The sequence below is a fragment of the Danio rerio genome, chromosome 7 (assembly GCF_052040795.2).
Source record: "Danio rerio strain M-AB ecotype USA chromosome 7, GRCz13ab, whole genome shotgun sequence".
NCBI lineage: Eukaryota > Metazoa > Chordata > Actinopteri > Cypriniformes > Danionidae > Danio > Danio rerio.
Genome location: NC_141027.1, coordinates 29,145,150 through 29,164,284, shown reverse-complemented (window position 1 = coordinate 29,164,284; position 19,135 = coordinate 29,145,150). Strand labels below are relative to the sequence as shown.

At 33.1% G+C, this 19,135-nt stretch overlaps 1 protein-coding gene and 1 long non-coding RNA gene across 2 annotated transcripts; both read right to left on the bottom strand.

Annotated features, from left to right (window-relative positions):
• Nucleotides 1-62: 62 nt before the first annotated feature.
• Nucleotides 63-14,830, bottom strand: vrk3 (VRK serine/threonine kinase 3). Its single transcript, NM_001013568.3, has 16 exons — nucleotides 14,496-14,830; nucleotides 12,937-13,035; nucleotides 12,715-12,819; nucleotides 12,454-12,555; nucleotides 12,166-12,261; nucleotides 10,839-10,973; nucleotides 10,626-10,681; nucleotides 10,477-10,543; nucleotides 10,306-10,387; nucleotides 9,131-9,233; nucleotides 8,828-8,920; nucleotides 5,805-5,937; nucleotides 5,591-5,711; nucleotides 2,406-2,464; nucleotides 2,185-2,321; nucleotides 63-508 (listed from the first exon to the last, which is right to left on the bottom strand). Exons 1-15 carry the CDS (start codon nucleotides 14,659-14,661, stop codon nucleotides 2,200-2,202), a joined length of 1,539 nt encoding a protein of 512 aa, NP_001013586.2. The 5' UTR covers nucleotides 14,662-14,830; the 3' UTR covers nucleotides 63-508; nucleotides 2,185-2,199.
• Nucleotides 14,831-15,989: 1,159 nt separating this feature from the next.
• On the bottom strand, nucleotides 15,990-18,370 carry LOC141375376 (uncharacterized). The gene is made up of 4 exons (XR_015495786.1): nucleotides 18,160-18,370; nucleotides 16,408-16,500; nucleotides 16,197-16,238; nucleotides 15,990-16,117 (listed from the first exon to the last, which is right to left on the bottom strand). It is a non-coding gene; the product is annotated as an uncharacterized LOC141375376 (long non-coding RNA).
• Between the last annotated feature and the right edge of the window lie 765 nt (nucleotides 18,371-19,135).

Sequence of the window (19,135 nt, the reverse complement as noted above, 5' to 3'; positions counted from 1 at the left end):
CCTTTACATTTGAGTCGACAATGCCCCCTTGCGGCAGCTGTGCACAATGAATAAACACGAGATAAGTTTTGAATGCAGATGTTTATTTTAGTAATGGTTGCTGCACAAAACAGTTGATTAAAAACATGGGAGAAAATATGAAAATAAACCCCCTTTTTAACATGAATATGGTCTTTCCTAAAATATAAACCTATAACAACAAACTTGTCAAAACCAAGAAATGTGTTTTGTTGTGTCAAATCCGAGAAATAATTTTTTGTATAAAAAATAGCTCTGAATTCACCCTTATAACTAAACATACCATCATTATTTCAAAAGAAAAAAAAAACATGAAACCATAACAAATAACAGTGATTCAAATCTAGAAGAGCAAACAAGCATGCAAAGTTTACACTGCAACTATAAAAACCACAATAAAAGCACTTTTAAAAACATAAAAGCCCTTTTAAACATTCCATAAAACGATCAAATCCAATTCCCACACCAGTTATCTCTCCTATGGTTTCACCTGTGAACAACAGAAAAAAAAAACATCAGACTTGAGATTTAAGCCAAATCAGCTTTTACCCACACCCCATGCACTGATCATGCAAGACGAGACACCAAACTGTAGTTAAAGCTATAAAGCAGAATTCAGTAGTTAGGTAAAACTAGGTGATGGGGGAAAGTTACTTTTGAAGATGCTCTACAACATTGAGTTACTCCCCCAAAAAGTAACTAGAGGAACTACTTAGTTACTTTTTATGGTAAGTAATGGGTTACATGTCATAACTTGCAGGATTTATTTTCATTGAAAAAACACAAAAAAATAATAATAATGTAGGATAATCTTATCTTCTGAGAACTTCCTGACCCTTAAGCTACAGTTTATGCCATATATACAGATTAATAAAAAGTGTGAAAGCAATGCGCTTCCCATTTTTTGTACGTTGTCTTAATAGTGAAGTAAAATCCCTGTCCACTGAGACGATCCTCTTTCTCCATTCTTTGATCTGTTCAAAATAAAGAAAATACTTCCACTGCAGAAATGTAAAGCTCTGCCATCTTGATTCCTGTCTGTTTCTACATTTTCTGATTGAGTACGGTATTCAATGTGACTACATTCATTATAGTTCAGCTGTTTATTTTTTATAAGCTAATTACTTAAACTAAAAGTAACTCTCATTACATTTTGAAAAAATAACTCAATAAATATTACTTCATTTTTAAAAGCAATTCCTTACTTAGTACTAACAAAAGTAATATTATTATGTAACTCGCTTGTAATGCGTTACCCTCAACACTGGGTGACTTAATGATATAAATTTATATGACTCAACCATCAACCATCCAACATTAAAGGAGATTTAAAAGAGCAAAAATTACATTATATATATATACATCAAACATAATAGTGATTTCATTTGAGTGAGTCATTTTGACAAAATCTTTCATTCGTCTCTTTTAGAGATATTGAAGTAAACACTGATAATAGGGGTTAGAAATGAAAGAACAGGTGACATTAAGCATCTGTGGCAAAAAAAAACAAAAAAAAAACTGAAAACAGACACGAGAATAAAAAAATAAAATAAAATCTATATCCTTAATTAAATCAGAGAAGCAGGCTGCAATTTATTTCAGTGTTACATCGAAACACAAAGATAAAATTAGACTAAAAAGGAAAAAAATAATGCAAATGACTGAAAAGTCACATTAAAATACCAAGTGTTCACATTTTTGCCTGACCTCTGAAAGCACAGCATGAAAGAAATTGTACAACTGATAATGAATTTTGTAGTGCAACGTTCAGATTAGAAATGATTTATTTAAGTCTTTTTAAATGTAGCTTCTGTGAACTAAAAGTGCCTCCTACCATCTAAATCGCAGAGTGTTTGTTAGGAAAAAGGTGTCTTTGATGTTGAATGTAAACATTCTTTAAAAGTGTCATTTTAACTAGAGACTTTACAGTAAATAAATAAAAATACTGTGGCAAAGCGGATAGTTTCAAGAGCCGTTGCTATCATCTATTTTCAAAACAGAGCTGATTTAATAGCAGTTGCACTTTTAAAGTCCTCCTCCTGACCTCAAAGCTGTTGAAAGTGTTACTCGTTTTGTAAGCACAATTAAAAAGAAAGATCTTCGCCAGAAAAAAAACCTATGAAGGCACAATATTGCGCAGACTGTATATATGAATATATGAGTTACCTGCCGGTTGAGTGATTATTTCAGACTGCCACCCATCTTCTGTAAGCTCTGCTGAAGTCCTCCTTTCAGAAGTGTGTAATCTGGTTTTTCGGTGTACTGCAGGGCCATGACGTTGCACAGGTATTCCTGCAATGCACCTAAATTGCACAAAAACACATTATATACACACGCCTTCACTAAAATAATACGTCTAATATGAGCATAGAAATGTGCAAGCTCACTTGAAGCTTTCTTCTGTTTGTAGCAGTAAGTCAAAAGTCCAGGGACGTCAGACATGTACCTGTAGACAGGCAGACGACATGTTAAACATTAAGGAATGTAACTAGTTTTATATTAATGAAAATAATACAATCATTAGCCATTCTTTATGGTAAAGGTATGTGGTGCATTAAAGTGGCAAAACTGAACTGTACACTCATCAGACGTACAGAAATTTTAAATTTCTTTCAATAAATTAAAATGATTCAAACAAAACTCAACAAAATCAGCTGTCCAATTTTCAGAGTAGCAGCTAGTTTCAATTAAACAATAAATAATTTTTAATTTCAATCTCACAATTATAAAGGCAACAACTTTTATATACATGTTTGATCAAAATGCACATAAAATTGTGAATAAGGCTCATCAGAGACTTTTTAATTTTTTTACTTTTTTATTGAGGAACTCAACTCATTTAATGTTGAGAGAGTTATTCTTAAGACCTTTTATAATTAGTTTGTTAGAAGTATTTTGGCCTTTTGCTTTATTGGCTGATTTTTCTCACCGTCTAAAAAAAAAAACAAGAATCATCTTCAATGAATTGTTCATTTGTGCTCCAAAATTTTAGGGGTTCCCCTGCGAAGTATTGCATCCGATTATGAACAGCAGGTGATATGGGTGACACATAAAATATTAGGAGATAGCACACAACCCTTAAACAAATATTTTGAGTGGATGACCCTTGGGTGACAATAAGATGTTCAACAAATCATTAGAAATTTACTTTTGTGCCTGAAGCAATTCGGTTACGTAATAAATGTAGTTAATCGATGAAATATTATTGTTTTATTATCATTTAATCATTTTTATTACTTATTTTTTATGTTAATAACAATTTTTCCTTCTTCAGTTTTTGTTTGTGTACTTGATGTTAAGTGTTGGTGTTTATTGTGTTATGCGAGTCATTTTTGTTATATGTGAAGCATCACCATGTCAGAATGAATTGCCCCAAGGAGAATAATAAAGCTTTAAACTAAACTAATACATTTTTTATTTTAAAAAAGTACAGATAATAATAATGCTTTATAATATCAATGTTTTAATGTTATTTATAATAACTTTTATTTAAAAGGCAATGCTCTTATAGGTGAGATTTTGTTCATGCCATTAGTTCAGTTGTGCTTCCACAAAATATTTTGAAATTAACAATAATTATTTTAAGATATCACTCTAAACATTTAAAAAAAAAAAAACTTAGAACATAAATGTCATTTATTTAACAGTAAATAAACATGTCTACTTTTGGTCTTAAAATAAATAAATACCTATACATACTGTAGATAGACAGACAGACACACCGACAGACAGATGAAGCTCATCAAGAGAATGCCAAAAGTGTGCAAAGCAGTAATCAAAGCAAAAGGTGGCTACTTTGAAGAACCTAGAATATGCCGTATTTTCAGTTGTTTCACGCTTTTTTGTTATGTAAATAATTTTACAAGTGTTAATTTATAGTTTTGATGCCTTCAGTGTGAATCTACAATTTTCATAATCATGAAAATAAAGAAAACTCTTTAAATGAGAAGGTGTGTCCAATCTTTTTGCCTGTATTGTAGATAGATAGATATAAATAAAGTTCCCACGTAACAGTTCAAAAGCCAGTTTTACAAATATCTGTATTAACAACTAGTCTGACCAAGTACAGTAGCAGTAAGAATGTAATCAGACTTTAGACAAATATGACCAAAAAATGACTAGGATTTAAGACTATATAATAATGAAGTTAGTTTATCATTATAAAAGAGGTTGGATGAAATAAGCTTATATTTCTGGACTAATTTATTGCATCCGATTATGAACAGCAGGTGATATGGGTGGCATATAAAATATTAGGAGATAGCACACAACCCTTAAACAAATATTTTGAGTGGATGACCCTTGGGTGACAATAAGATGTTCCACAAATCATTAGAAATTTACTTTTGTGCCTGAAGCAATTCGGTTACGTAATAAATGTAGTTAATCGATGGAATATTATTGTTTTATTATCATTTAAAAAATTTTATTATTTATTTTTTATGTTAATAACAATTTTTTCTTCAGTTTTTGTTTGTGTACTTGAGTGTTGGTGTTTATTGTGTTATGCGAGTCATTTTTGTTATATGTGAAGCATCACCATGTCAGAATGAATTGCCTCAAGGAGAATAATAAAGCTTTAAACTAAACTAAACTAATACATTTTTTATTTTAAAAAAAGTACAGATAATAATAATAATAATGATTTATTATATCAATGTTTTAATGTTATTTATAATAACTTTTATTTAAAAGGCAATGCTCTTATAGGTGAGATTTTGTTCATGCCATTTGTTCAGTTGTGTTTCCACAAAATATTTTGAAATAAACAATAATTATTTTGAGATATCACTCTAAACATTTAAAAAAAAAAACTTAGAACATAAATGTCATTTATTTAACAGTAAATAAACATGTCTACTTTTGGTCTTAAAATAAATAAATACCTATGCATACTGTAGATAGACAGACAGACACACCGACAGACAGATGAACCTCATCAAGAGAATGCCAAAAGTGTGCAAAGCAGTAATCAAAGCAAAAGGTGGCTACTTTGAAGAACCTAGAATATGCCGTATTTTCAGTTGTTTCACGCTTTTTTGTTATGTAAATAATTTTACAAGTGTTAATTTATAGTTTTGATGCCTTCAGTGTGAATCTACAATTTTCATAATCATGAAAATAAAGAAAACTCTTTAAATGAGAAGGTGTGTCCAAACTTTTTGCCTGTATTGTCGATAGATAGATATAAATAAAGTTTCCACGTAACAGTTCAAAAGCCAGTTTTACAAATATCTGTATTAACAACTAGTCTGACCAAGTACAGTAGCAGTAAGAATGTAATCAGACTTTAGCCAAATATGACCAAAAATGACTAGGATTTAAGACTATATAATAATGAAGTTAGTTTATCATTATAAAAGAGGTTGGATGAAATAAGCTTATATTTTTGGACTAATTTAACTTATTTTTGGACACGCATAACCTAATATAGTTCTGTTTTGTCTTGTTTATTAGTTTCCATTGCGTGATTTTTACAAGTTACAAAGTCAAAGACCAGTCCAAGCCATTTCTGCTAACAGCCGCTCTTGACTACAACCCTAATCAAGATGTTTGAGTATTTTTTGCTGACCTCTCCTTCTCTGCAGCAACAGAAGAGCTATTGTGCGAGAGGTGACTCCAGGGTAATGATCCTGTCATCCAGCACAGCATACAGTAACCCAGAGACTGCAGGTCACTACGTCGAGAGGGACCTGCCAGAACACACACATACACTTACTGTATATCACACGTCCATTTTTATTATATAGATAAAGCAAATGATGTGATGGATAACAGGCACTCACCAGCCCCCTTGTGAGAATCCAGACTGATGAAGCTGATGTTACCCTGATGAGCAGTGCGGCTTCCCTGTCGATACTCCACATGCTTCCCACCAGGACAAAACCTGAAGGCATGACCAAAGCCAGACAAGAACACCTGCAAACACAAACAAACATCTCAATACTCTGAATAATGTATACGTGGGGCTGTGGTGGAAATTTATTTTAATTATCTTATATGCCACTACAGGGGTAAAGTTGGGTTTATACAGTCAAGTGCAAAATTATTCATACCCCTGGCAAATTTGCACTTGAAACAAAACATTTTTGTTCAAATGTAAATAAAAGTTGAGAAATATATTTTCAAAAATTATCCCTATTGTACATAATCTTACTATTTTTTTTGGGAGAAGCTTCTGTCAAAAGAAACTTGCTGGTTTATTAGAAAGAGAGAGACATTTATTTATTTATTTAAAAATCTACAAAACTACATTTTATAAATATCACTTTTTTATAATTATAAAAATATTCTAACAAATAAAGGTCATCAACAGCAATAAATAATACACAAGATAAAATATAATAATAATAATAATAATAATAATAATAATAATAATAATAATAATAAAATATAAGATAAAAATCTAAAATAACTGAAGAAAGATTGATGTTTTAAAGAGCCCATATTATGGGTTTTTGAAAATTCCCCTCCATGTAGTGTGTAACACAGCTCTAAGTGAAGCGAAGTATCCAGCTAAGGCTTAAATCTGTAAGAATACAGTGTTTAAAACGGTTGATTCATCTATAAAAGAGTCGACTCATAGTGCTTCAAACGAGTCGCCTTGATACCGACTCATTAGGTGTTTCGCCATGACGTACGAACGAAACCAAGTTATTCACGTGCACGCGCAAACCCGGGAGATTTCAAACCTGAGGCCCCGCCCTCTGACGCAGAAACCCAGACACACACACACACCCACAAACACACGCACACCCACAAACACACGCACACAAACATGCCGGTCGATTGAAGTCACACTGCAGATGGATATATTGAGTCTCTACCCAAAGATGAAACCTCAGCATTATAACCAAGCAGTTGGAAACTTCTGGAAGCTACATGCTACAAAGAATACTTCATCTGAGTTTGTTAAAGGAAGGATCAGTAAAGAGTAACTGATGGACGTCAGGATGGGTTTCTTCCATTTCTCAAGTGTAAGTACGTGCGGTTAAAGTTGTTGCCTCGTTTACTCTTGCTTGCAAATGTATTTAGTTGTGATTTGTTACTTGTAACCGCGTGTACTGTATCAGGTTAACTGGATATTTTATCTTATCGCGTGCAAAGTCACGTTAAAAACGCGACGCGTGCTGTTTGTTTATGGAGCTCCGTGCTAGAGTTCTGCTCCCGCGATTTATTCGGAAATTTATTCCCGCGCCGCAGAAATCTGGCGCGGGGACAGCCGCGGGAATAAATTTCCGAATAAATCGTGGGAGCGGTCGGTAACGGGTTTAATTTGGGACGGGAGCGGGCTGTCTAGCAATATCACGGATATTGCTATGCGAATTAGAAAGAGAGAGTCTGCGTGGTGCTTGTGTGTGTGTTAGTGCGCGCACGCGCGCGTATGAGAGAGAGAGAGAGAGAGAGAGAGAGAGAGAGAGAGAGAGAGAGAGAGAGAGAGAGAGAGAGAGAGAGAGAGAGAGAGAGAGAGAGAGAGAGAGAGAGAGAGAGAGCGAGCGAACGAACGAACGACAGCTTGGCTGTCTGGACTGTATACTGGGTGATTTTTGGTTGTGTTCTCCGCTCTAGCGGGACCGGGCGCGGCGGGCAGAAAACGGAGCGGGTTCTCAGGCTAAAACCTGGCGGGTGCGGGCGGAAGCGGGAGCGTTGTCATCCGGAGGTGTGTGTGTGTTTTTGTGTGTGTGTGGTATGGCCAGTACACGACTGTCTCCTTCGTTCGGTTATCCGTGGCACTATCCACTCGCCATAGTGTGGCAGCTAAAATCCACGTCTGCACTATCGAGCGTGTATGAACTGTGATTACTTTTTAAATTGCTGATTAGCTATTGGCCATTTCCCTCTCTGACTGAAGGCAGTCGACCAATCGCGACAGACTGTCATCGGTCCAATCAGCGCAGATTGAATCACTGGACGATTCATACAGGAGTCGCTGGGATAATTAGGTAAAAATAAATGCAGATTATAAGACCATGAAAGTGTTTTTTGACCTTGCATGCATATTAGACTGTTGTTGGAGACCCTTACAACCAGGATATGACCCTATTTCATGTATAATATGGGCTCTTTAAAATATTTTCTTTAAAGTCTCTCCAGATAAGAATGGTTGTCTGATAACATTAAAAATAGGGCACTCCACAAGAATGTTTTGCCGGTTAAATAAAAGTGACTGAGTCAGAATTTGCCAGGGGTATGAATAATTTCAGGCTTGACTGTATATTCGCACATTTGGTCTTTCACCTTCCTAATATCATTTCAAATAAACATTGTTTGCAAATTCTGAATAGAGAAATCACATTAGCAGCCAATGACTATTAAAGTACAACATTGTTCACAGTCAATTAAATAGTGCTGATGCTTTTTTAAAGTCATACTTGCATGTGATTTCAAACCAAATATTGATAAACAATATAGGGACCAACCGTTGCATTTTAGACAAATACAGCTGTAAAAGCACATAGGACTCACATTACGCATTCATATGGGATGTTATTATTGAACACAATGTATTTGAAATTTAATTATAGTTTTAAAGAATATGTACAAATAATTTTTTTCTGATTGAAATAGCTAATTTGGAGATGGTTTCTCACATAACCGATGATGTCACAAACTTTTATAGACCTAAGCCTGTTTTATAATGCAGAGTTACAGTTTCAAATATAACGTATGTTGTGCTCATAAGAGTATGTTCTGATAATCTCCATTAGCCTTTTAAAGTTCTGCTTAATTATTTCATTGAATTTGAAAGTCTGAACGTGCAAATATAAACCCAGCCTTACCCCAATTAATGACATAAAACATCACTGACCTCTGTGTGACTGCTGGACTTGATGTAAATATTTCCTGCATGGATGTCAGCATGGGCATATTCCTTCTCATGGATAAATTCAAGTGAATCCAGCTACAAAACATGCAGAAATTAATTCTATGACTTATCAGCAATTGGTGGCACATTTAAATTATTTTCCATTCATTTTCTTTTAAACGGTAATGGCATACAAAATGTACCCGCAATTCTAGTATGATTCTAGTATTTTTTTTTTTTTAAAGAGAGAATGTCTATGGACATAGAAACAAGTGTGAGGGTAAAGCCATTAATTGGGATACTTACTAGTCTCAGTGCAAGCTGGAGAACATTTTTCTCGGATAGAGAACCGGTTCCTTCATCTAACTCGGTTTGTAGAGGTTGTCCCATGCAAGGAAAAACTAAAAACCTGCAGACAGTTGTATGTAGAGTTACAAACAAACTCTACAGTGGGGAAAACAAATTCACTTTTCTTTATATGTGCAAGATATACACAAAAACTAATAAAGTGTCAGTCTGTGCTAAGACCACCATAAAAAAGTAAACAAGGTGTTGTTGTCTGTGAATATATATATATATATATATATATATATATATATATATATATATATATATATATATATATATATATATATATATATATATATATATATATATATATATTGGCTTATTAACATTTTACACTGTCAGTTTACTTTATTATCTATGTGTCAAAATTTAATGTTAGGCATTATTTTTATTTGAAGCATTTTCCAGGCTTCTCCTGCTTTCATGTAAAGCAAATTCAGACTTTTTTAAGGACCATTCATTTTGAATCAAGCTATTTTGTAATTCATACCCCAGCATATGTAGCAGCATGAAAGTCCTTGCCATGCTCAACATTTTACTTACACTTAGTTTTTAGATTAAAAATGTCAGAGTAATTTTTACAAATTTACCATTTAAAAAAAAACATGTTGTCCAAAGAACTTTATTAAAATGGTTCATAAACTGTCCATTATTTGTCCGTGTTTTTTAACAAAAGTCAAATTAAAGATTTTTTTTAATATCTGTTTTAAACCATGGAGTACAACTGTTAAAATAAAACCATAAACAACTTCAATTTAAGCAGTTTCAAGGGCCTCTGTGTAATTTAAGTACTCTTCAGGCCTTGAATCCATTTGTCTGAAATTCAAGTACTTTAAAGAAGTGAGGGAACCCTGATTTACTTTTTATGTAGTGAAATCTGTGATTATAAACATTTGGGGTCAGTAAAACCTTATAAAATGCTTTTGAAAGAAAACTTTTCTTCAAATAACAGAATTTTTACAAAACAAAGCTCTTTGTCTTGTTGTTAAAAATATCTGAACTGTCATATTTTTATCAAATTAATGCATCTGGGGAGTGAAATAAGGTTAATTTCTTTTAAACAAATACTGACCGCAATTAACTGTTTGAACAGTTGTGCAGGTTTCTGATCAGAAAAATACAAATCCACATACCTATACGTTTCATGAAGACCAAAGCCTACACAGGATGGAATCCCAAGGAAGTCCAATTTGTGCAATTTCCCCCATTTCTCCACTATTGATACAGAAAAAAAAACTGTGATCACAAGCACAGATGCACTAAACTGGTCTATCATAGATTTTTATTAAGTTCTAATGGCTGACCTGCATCAGGTTTGGCTGCTCTTAGATGGAAGTTCTGCTCATTAAACAAATGTCCTTCTTTAGCACCCTATAGAAAAGATCCCAAAGCCATGAGGCCCTTTACTCACAGACACAAGTGCACACTGATAGACTATATTGTGAACACTCACCAGTCTCAACATGTACTTGCATTCATCAGATTCTGCGTGCTGATTTGCTTGGCACACTGGATAAAGTAAAACAAACATGATTTAATAGCAACATGTATTGTATTGCTATATCAAGGAACTAATACAAAATAAGAAAATGAGATTTGGGATGTGTAGATGACAGCATTCATCTTAATAATGGAGAAAGCATGATTTGATAGTCAAATATCTTACCTCCATATGTCACATCTAATTCAGTTTTCCACAGAAGTTCGATCAGCTTCCATTTTTTGCCTGACTGGTCACAAACCACCGTCCCCTCCAGAACAGGGTCAACACTGCTCACCCGCTTCTTACTTTTGCATTTAGCTTAAAAACAACAACATTCTGCCATTTAATACAAAGCACCACAAAAAATTCGATACAAATCACTTTTAAACTATATAAATATATATATATATATATATATATATAAATATATATATATATATATATATATATATATATATATATATATATATATATATATATAAAACTATATAAATATATATATATATATATATATATATATATATATATATATATATATATATATATATATATATATATATATATATATATATATATATATACATACAGTTGAAGTCAGAAATATTAGTCCCCTGTTTATTTTTTCCCCAATTTCTGTTTAACAGAGAGATTTTTTCAACAAATTTCTAAACACAATAGTTTAAATAACTAATTTCTAATAACTGATATATTTGATCTTTGTCATGATGACAGTAAATAATATTTGACTAGATATTTTTTCAGGACACTTCTCTACAGCTTAAAGTGACATTTAAATGCTTAACTTGGTTAATTAGGTGTACTAGGCAGGATAATGTAATAAGGCAAGTTATAAAAAATATATAGCTAAATATAGTTAAAAGTATATAGCTTAAACGTGGAAATAATTTTGACTAATAAGTGGGGCTAATAAGTTATTAAAAATTTAACACTGCTTTTTATTCTAGCTGAAATAAAACAAATAAGACTTTCTCCAGAAGAAAAAATATTATCAGACATACTGTGAAAATTTCATTGCTCTGTTAAACATTATTTAGGAAATATTTTAAAAAGAAACAAAAAATAAATACATAAATAAATAAATAAATAAAATCAAAGGGGGGTAATAATTCTGACTTCAACTGTGTGTGTGTGTGTGTGTGTGTGTGTGTGTATATGTATATACATACACACACACACACACACACACACACACACACACACACACACACACACACACACACACACACATATATATATATATATATATATATATATATATATATATATATATATATATATATATATATATATATGTGTTTTTTACAAAGATATGAGCAGTATTTGAGAAATAAAAAAGTACACTTATTAATTTTATTTGAGGAAATTGTAAAAAAAAAATAACGCATAGTGAGATTAGTAGTAGTGAGATAGCATCCTCATTATAAATGTATATATAGAGAGATATATAAATAGATATATGGAGCAGTTAATCCTCTGTGCAGTCTCTTACATGGGCTTTGAATAGCTGGAGATGTTTTCTTTGCCTCCTCGTCTTTAATCAGGGGAGAAGCCTTATACTTTTGAAGTGACATTGAAGACATCTTATCTGAAATAATGAATGAATACAACTTGTAATATTGTGTTTAAATGAGCACATTTGTTATAATGTGCTCGTATATGCTATTTGATTTATGACCCAAGATGAAAAATCTGCTTTAATCATCAAAGCTATCTAAAATATCAACTTAAAAATATATGCTTAAAATATCAACTCTTGTCTCCATCCACTGTATATCACCTGGAGTTTGAAGTGTAGACAAATTAGTTTGCTTTATCTCATCTTGTTCTTTAATCTGAGGGGACGCCTTTCCTTTTCGAGGAGGTGTAAAAGATGTCTTATCTGAAATAATAATAATAATAATAATTCAATATAATAACAGAGTTGATTAGCATTTAGCAACTTCTTTAAGTGAATGTGATCATTTTAAAAAGTAATGTTGGCTCTAATAAAATGGTATTTTATAAGTAATTGACTAGTGTTTTAGTAAAGCATCTCTACCTGGAGTTTGGCTTAAAATTGATTGGGTTTTCTTTGCCACTTCTTCCTCCTCTTTAACCAGCTGAGATGACTTTCTCTTTCGAGAAGACGGAACCGGCTTCTGTTCTGAAATAAAGCAGTTGACAAACACACATATTATTTCTGTCTCTCCTATAGGGACACAGAACAACTTCAGAGTCAGTCTCTCTCTACAATATGAACAGATAACAACCTCAGACTCACCTGTATATTCTGTGTTTGTGTTACTCAAGGTCTTTCGCCGAGTTGTACGTAAAGGTGGGCGACTCAGTGCAGATGGAGAGGAGTCCCCAGCACAATCCACTACAAAACAATGTGAATTAATGTGCTGCCATTACTCATTACAAAAGCAGGAACTGAGGACTGAAGCACAGTCAGGTCACATCAACAAATATTTGCATCAATTAAGTGTGCATCACTGTAATGCTTGGAATCGGAGTTTTTTATGCTGACTTTTTTTTTTTTTTTTGGAAACAGTGATGAGTCTTTTTCAGGACTCTTCAACAAAAGTTAAAATGAACCTCATGAAACTGAAAATAAATATTTCATCACAGTATTGAGCTCTTTATTCACACCTTCGATCAACTTAATGTGCCCTTGCTAAACAGAAATAACCTTTTACTTTATTTCAAATCATTTTTATTCATTTTCATCCGCTTTTCCGGAGCCTCAGACTGCCCTCTTCCCAGACACTTCCTCTAGCTCCTCCGGGGGGATCCCGAGACGTTCCCAGGCAAGCCAAGAGACATAGTCCCTCCATTGTGTACTGGGTCTTCCCCAAGGCTTCCTCCTCGTGAGACATGCCTTGAACACCTCCCTAGGTAGGCGTCGAGGAGGCATAGGAAACAGATGCCTGAGCCACCTCAGCTGACTTCTCTCGATGTGGAGAAACAGTGGCTCTACTTCGAGCTTTTCCCAGGTGACAAGAGCTCCAAAGCTCTATGAGGGTGCGCCCTGCCACGCTGCAAAGGAAACTCATTTTGGCTGCTTGTATCTGAGATCTTGTCTTTTGGTCATAACCCAAAGCTCATGACCATAGGTGAGAGTATGAACCTAGATTCACCAGTAAACTGAGAGCTTTGCCTTTCAGCTCAGCTTCACCTTTACAACAACAAACCAGTACATCGACCGCATTAGTGCTGCACCGATGCACCTGTTAATCTCACGTTCCATCCTTCCCTCACTCCAAAACAAAACCCTAATATACTTGAACTCCTCCACCTGGGGTAAGGACTTTCCTCCAACTTGGAGATGGCAAACCACCTACTTCCAATGGAGCACCATGGCCATATTAATTACGAACAGAATTGGTGACAAAGGGCAACCCTGCCAGAGTCCAACATCCACTTAAAACAAGTCTGAATTGTTGCAGGCAACAACAAAAAATGTACTGAGCAAAGTTTTAAATGGTTGGGTTTTTAAACCCTTCAGCCCACTGCACAAAACAAATACTTTATAAAGATGTAATTAAACAGTAATACCAAAAAAATACAGAACAAATAAGACACACTTCGTTATTCAATATCTCCTTTACAACTCAATTCTAACACGGCTGTCTGGTTAGGTGTTCAACTGAATGTAAAGTCTAGATGCTCTCCACAATCCGCGCATGGACGAGTAACGCGTTTTATTATAATCTGAATTTGAAGGATGAAACCAGTAAACATGTAGCCCATATTAAGGTGTTTAACGTAGCGTTAAGCCTATGTTATCTTTGACTTGCTGTGTAATGATCAAATATTGGATCTGTAGTCTGTATTTACCCTCCATTGCGCTCACAGAAGAAATCACAGCGTTTATATGTGATTCTTGTTGCGGTGAAGGTTCATCTTCATCTGTTGGGTTTTCTGGCAACTTTTCCCCACATGAGGGACAGAATCTGAACCCAGCCTGTAACTTTGAGCCACACTGTGGACAGAAATTCAGCATTTTGAGGCTCCGATAGACGCGGTGCTTGGAAATGTCCCTTTAGCAAAATACGCTGTGCAGTCAGGGACAGAAAGGAAAGCTCTTCCGACGATGTGCTGATTGAAAAATTAGATATGCATTGACATCTCAAATTGCTGTGCCCAGTGTTGTGGTTGAAACTGACGGAAATCACGTGATTCACTACACTAAAAACTTTTTACGGCAAGCGATGAGGGCCATAATATGCATAATATACGCGTACACTTTTTTTTACTCCTCCTTCTCTTCTTTTAAACCTGTTTGAGTTTCTTCTGCTGAACAGAAAAGAAGATAATATAACCATAAATTAAATAAACAAACTAAGAAATTACTTGTAAGTCTTCAGTGCCAACTCGGAAATCACTGTAATATGCTGGTTTTATTATTATAAATCACACAAATTAACTTTCCATGTCTCTGATTTATCAGGGGTCCCCACAGTGGAATGTACCTACAATAACTCTGACTTTAACCCAGTGCTAGGGGGAAACCCATACACGCTTTTATTCACACACAATCTCAAACACTACAACCAATTTGGTCTATTCATATCACCTGTTGTCCTTAGATTGTGGGGAGAGCACCTGAAGGAAACCTACACAAACATGGGAAGAACATGCAGGACTCCTGGAGGGATTTACAGGAAATCTGAAGCATTAGTGTACAGTTTTTAATAGGACTCTTTTTTATAGGAATCCTAATAAACTACCAAACTAGTACACGTATGTATACTACTAATCCTGTTGGACTGCTGAAGAGATCTATTGTAGTAGAATCAGAACCAGAATTAGCTTTATTGCCAAGTATGTTTACACATACGAGGAATTTGTAAAAATTCAAAAAAGGACAAAAAACTACGGTGACACATTGCTGCCACACACATATTTACATATTTACATACATAAAAAGTATGTGTGTGGCAGCAATGCGTCACTGTAAAAAACAGATAATAAATATATTTTAAAAATAGAAGCTATCAGTGAATGCAAATATACAAATTGACAAATGTATGTGCAGGTATATTACTATATACAAAGTTATATGCTCAGCTGTTATGTGCAAATTGACATGTAAAGTATGTTGTTAAATAAGTGTATATGTGTGTAAAAAGTGTATAGCAAGTAGTGATGTTTGTTAATTATTATCATCGAGTGTTTATGAGATGGATTGCCTGAGGGAAGAAAGTGGGAAGTTTCTTGGTCGGGATGTTCTGGTGCCCAGTGCCAGAAAACACCTTCTTAAAGAAATGTATGGGTCTCAAATTTTAATTCCAACCAATCAGTAAATTAATAAATTAATCAGACGTATAATGTTTATTATTAATCATTTATTAATCAAAACAGCTTAAAGTGACACAAAACTGAGACAAGTGAGAAGAAAATGATACACTGAACAGAACATGGACAGAACATTCTGCAGAAACCAAATACTCCAGACTCTGAAAAAAATATTAAACTTATAATAATACAAAAGTATAAATTTGGTATAAGTGTAAGCATGTTAATTGTTTTTCTCACCTCTTCCCTGAGTTTTACAACATATCAGTGTCCTTATGTTGCCTGAGAAATATAGATATACAGAACATATGTAAAAAAATTTAAATTAAATATACTGTAATTATATAAGAACAAATAAAAATAATCATCTTGCAGATTAGCTAATATGTAAAACTAAATATGCAAATAATCACATTTAAAATACAAAAGAAATAAAACTTGAATGTCCAACCTGTTGAGTTTATGTTCATCATTCATTTTTTTTCTCGTAAAGCAGCACGAAGAAACTTTCGAGAAGTTGTTGGAAAACTCTTTAGAATGGTGTCTGAAAGAGAAATATCAGTTTCACCTTCTACCACAAAACCACTGGTACAGTTAAGAAAAAAATAAAAAATAAATACATTGTACAGGACAATAACTGATTTTTGTTTTTATGTAAAAAATTATTAGTGTTTTAAGTAAAGATCATGTTTTATGAATATATTTATTCAATTTGCTACCTTATAAATGACAAAATGTATTTTTAATAGTAAGATGCATTGCTAAGAATTATGATATGGAGCATTTCAAAGACAATTTTCTTAATATTTCATGTATACTTTTAAATTCTCATATTCCAGATGTTCATATAGTTGTTTATATGCCAAATATTGTCCTATCCCAACAAACCATACATCAATGGAGAGCTTATTTATTCAGTTTGATAAATGAATGCAAGACTTATAAATTGCAATTGGTTTTGTGGTCAATGGGTCTGAACAATATATCGTTTGAGAATTGATATGGCAATGTGTGTATCCGCAATAGTCACACTGCACGATTTAAATGTGCTCTAAATTTATTAAAGATTAAAAAATACAGATATTATTAATTTAAAATACTTTTTACATCAATGACAATGTTATTATATGTTTGATTGTTCAATTTCTATACCTAAATTTTGCTAGACGCTCCATAAAGCACTGTTGATTGAACATTTATCTTTGCTCGGCTGTATTTGTATATGCTTGTAATTTATTATGAGTTATGCAAAAACACTTGATAGAAACAGACTTGATCATGAAATATTTCCAAATATAGCTATTGGATTCATCTGATGAAAGTATATTTATGTCAAAATATACAGTTATAGTCAGAATTATTAGATCCCCCGTTTATTTTTCCCCCCAATCTCTTTAACGAAGTAAAGATTTTTTCCACACATTTCTAATCATAATAGTTTTAAAAACTCATTTCTAACAACTGATTTAATTTATCTTTGCCATGATGACAGTAAATGATGTTTGACTAGATATTTTTCAAGCCACTTCTATACAGCTTAAAGTGACATTTAAAGGCTTAATTAGGTTTATTAGTTTAACTAGGCAGGTTGGGGTAATTAGGCAAGTTATTGTATAATGATGGTTTGTTCTGTAGATTATTGAAAATATATATTTAGCTTAAAGGGGCTAATAATTTTGTCCTTAAAATAGTTTAAAAAAAATGTAAAACTTTTTTTTCTGGGCCTTTAAGCTGCCGATTCTCTGCTCTAAAGGCCATTATTTCTTCTCTAAGATCGTGTAATGTGTCATTTTCCTCTAATCTTTTAAGCAGCAGCATGTCATTTTGTGCCTTTTCAACCTGAGTTAACAGACAAAACTGAAGTCACAGAACAGCAAAAACACACACGTTGTCAAAACGTTAGATTTGACCTTTTTAAATCTCTTCTGGACGTGATCTGGACTTTAAGATGGGCTGTTTTCTGGACTAACATTTTTGTTTTTTTATTGCTCTCTTTCAGCCAGCTTGCTCTCCTCTTTAGTTCTCTCTGACTCCATCTGATTTAGAAAGTTTAGTAGTTTTTCCTTGTTTTCTGTGTAGGAAGGGTTTATTACTTCAAATAAATAGTTCAATAAATAAATATTTAAATATTCATGCATTCATTATTAATCTCCCCATTAAACTTGAAAATAAGAACAGGGGAGCTTTTATCTTCATACTTGACCTCAACAACATCCTACTCAGATTGAAGAATGTTATCTCTCTTCACAATGTCCAGAGAAGTGTCCATTTCTGTCCCTTTATCTAATGCCCAAATATTGTCTGTAATACCAAAAATACATAAAAAATGAATAACCAAAAGTGTTTTGATAATGGCTAACGGAAATCGCGTTTTATGGCAAGCAAGGAGGCCCAGAATTCACCGGACGCGCATCTTTTCCTTTCACTTAAGGGGATACTTCACTCAGAAATGAAAAGTTCTGACATCATTTTTAGGTAAGCTATCACTTTCACCCTTTTGCATCTTTATGGATCATTTTTCAGTCTTTTTAATCTATTATGTGATTATTTTGGCTGTTAATGCAAACAGCATTTAACATTTCACCCTTATTACATTTTACAAAATCTATTTTCTTATAAATTAGGCATGACTTACAAGGACTTCCATTTTGTTAGTAAAACATCAAAGAATTCACGTTTTTTTAAAGTTTGTTTTATTTAAGCTTTTGAGCACTGCAGGCCAAATAATTACAAATGATGTAATTATAATACTAAACTAAGCACAAAAACAATATTTATGCAGTAAAATCATTAATCAAGAGCGTATTAAACAAAATCTGTTCAGCTTTAATTATATGGGAATTTAACTAACTGTAAAGAGCTAAATCAATTAATTAATTCATTTAGGTAGTTATCTGTTTGTGACATTGTCCCCTCTATGGACCTATGTGTAACTTTTTTTAAATGAACAAACAATGGTAACGGCTGATGAAAACTATTTAATGCAAATCAATTAAACTCCTTTTTAAAATAAATTATAATTCAAGTATTCTCATATTAAACATACAATTATAGATTTCTTTCTTTTGCAAAACATCGTTGGCTAGTTGCGACCAAACAGTTTTGGGTGGCTTTTGACTTTTACTGAAGTAATTTGATTAGTTTTTGTATTAAAGGCAGAAATAAAAAACTTAAACTTC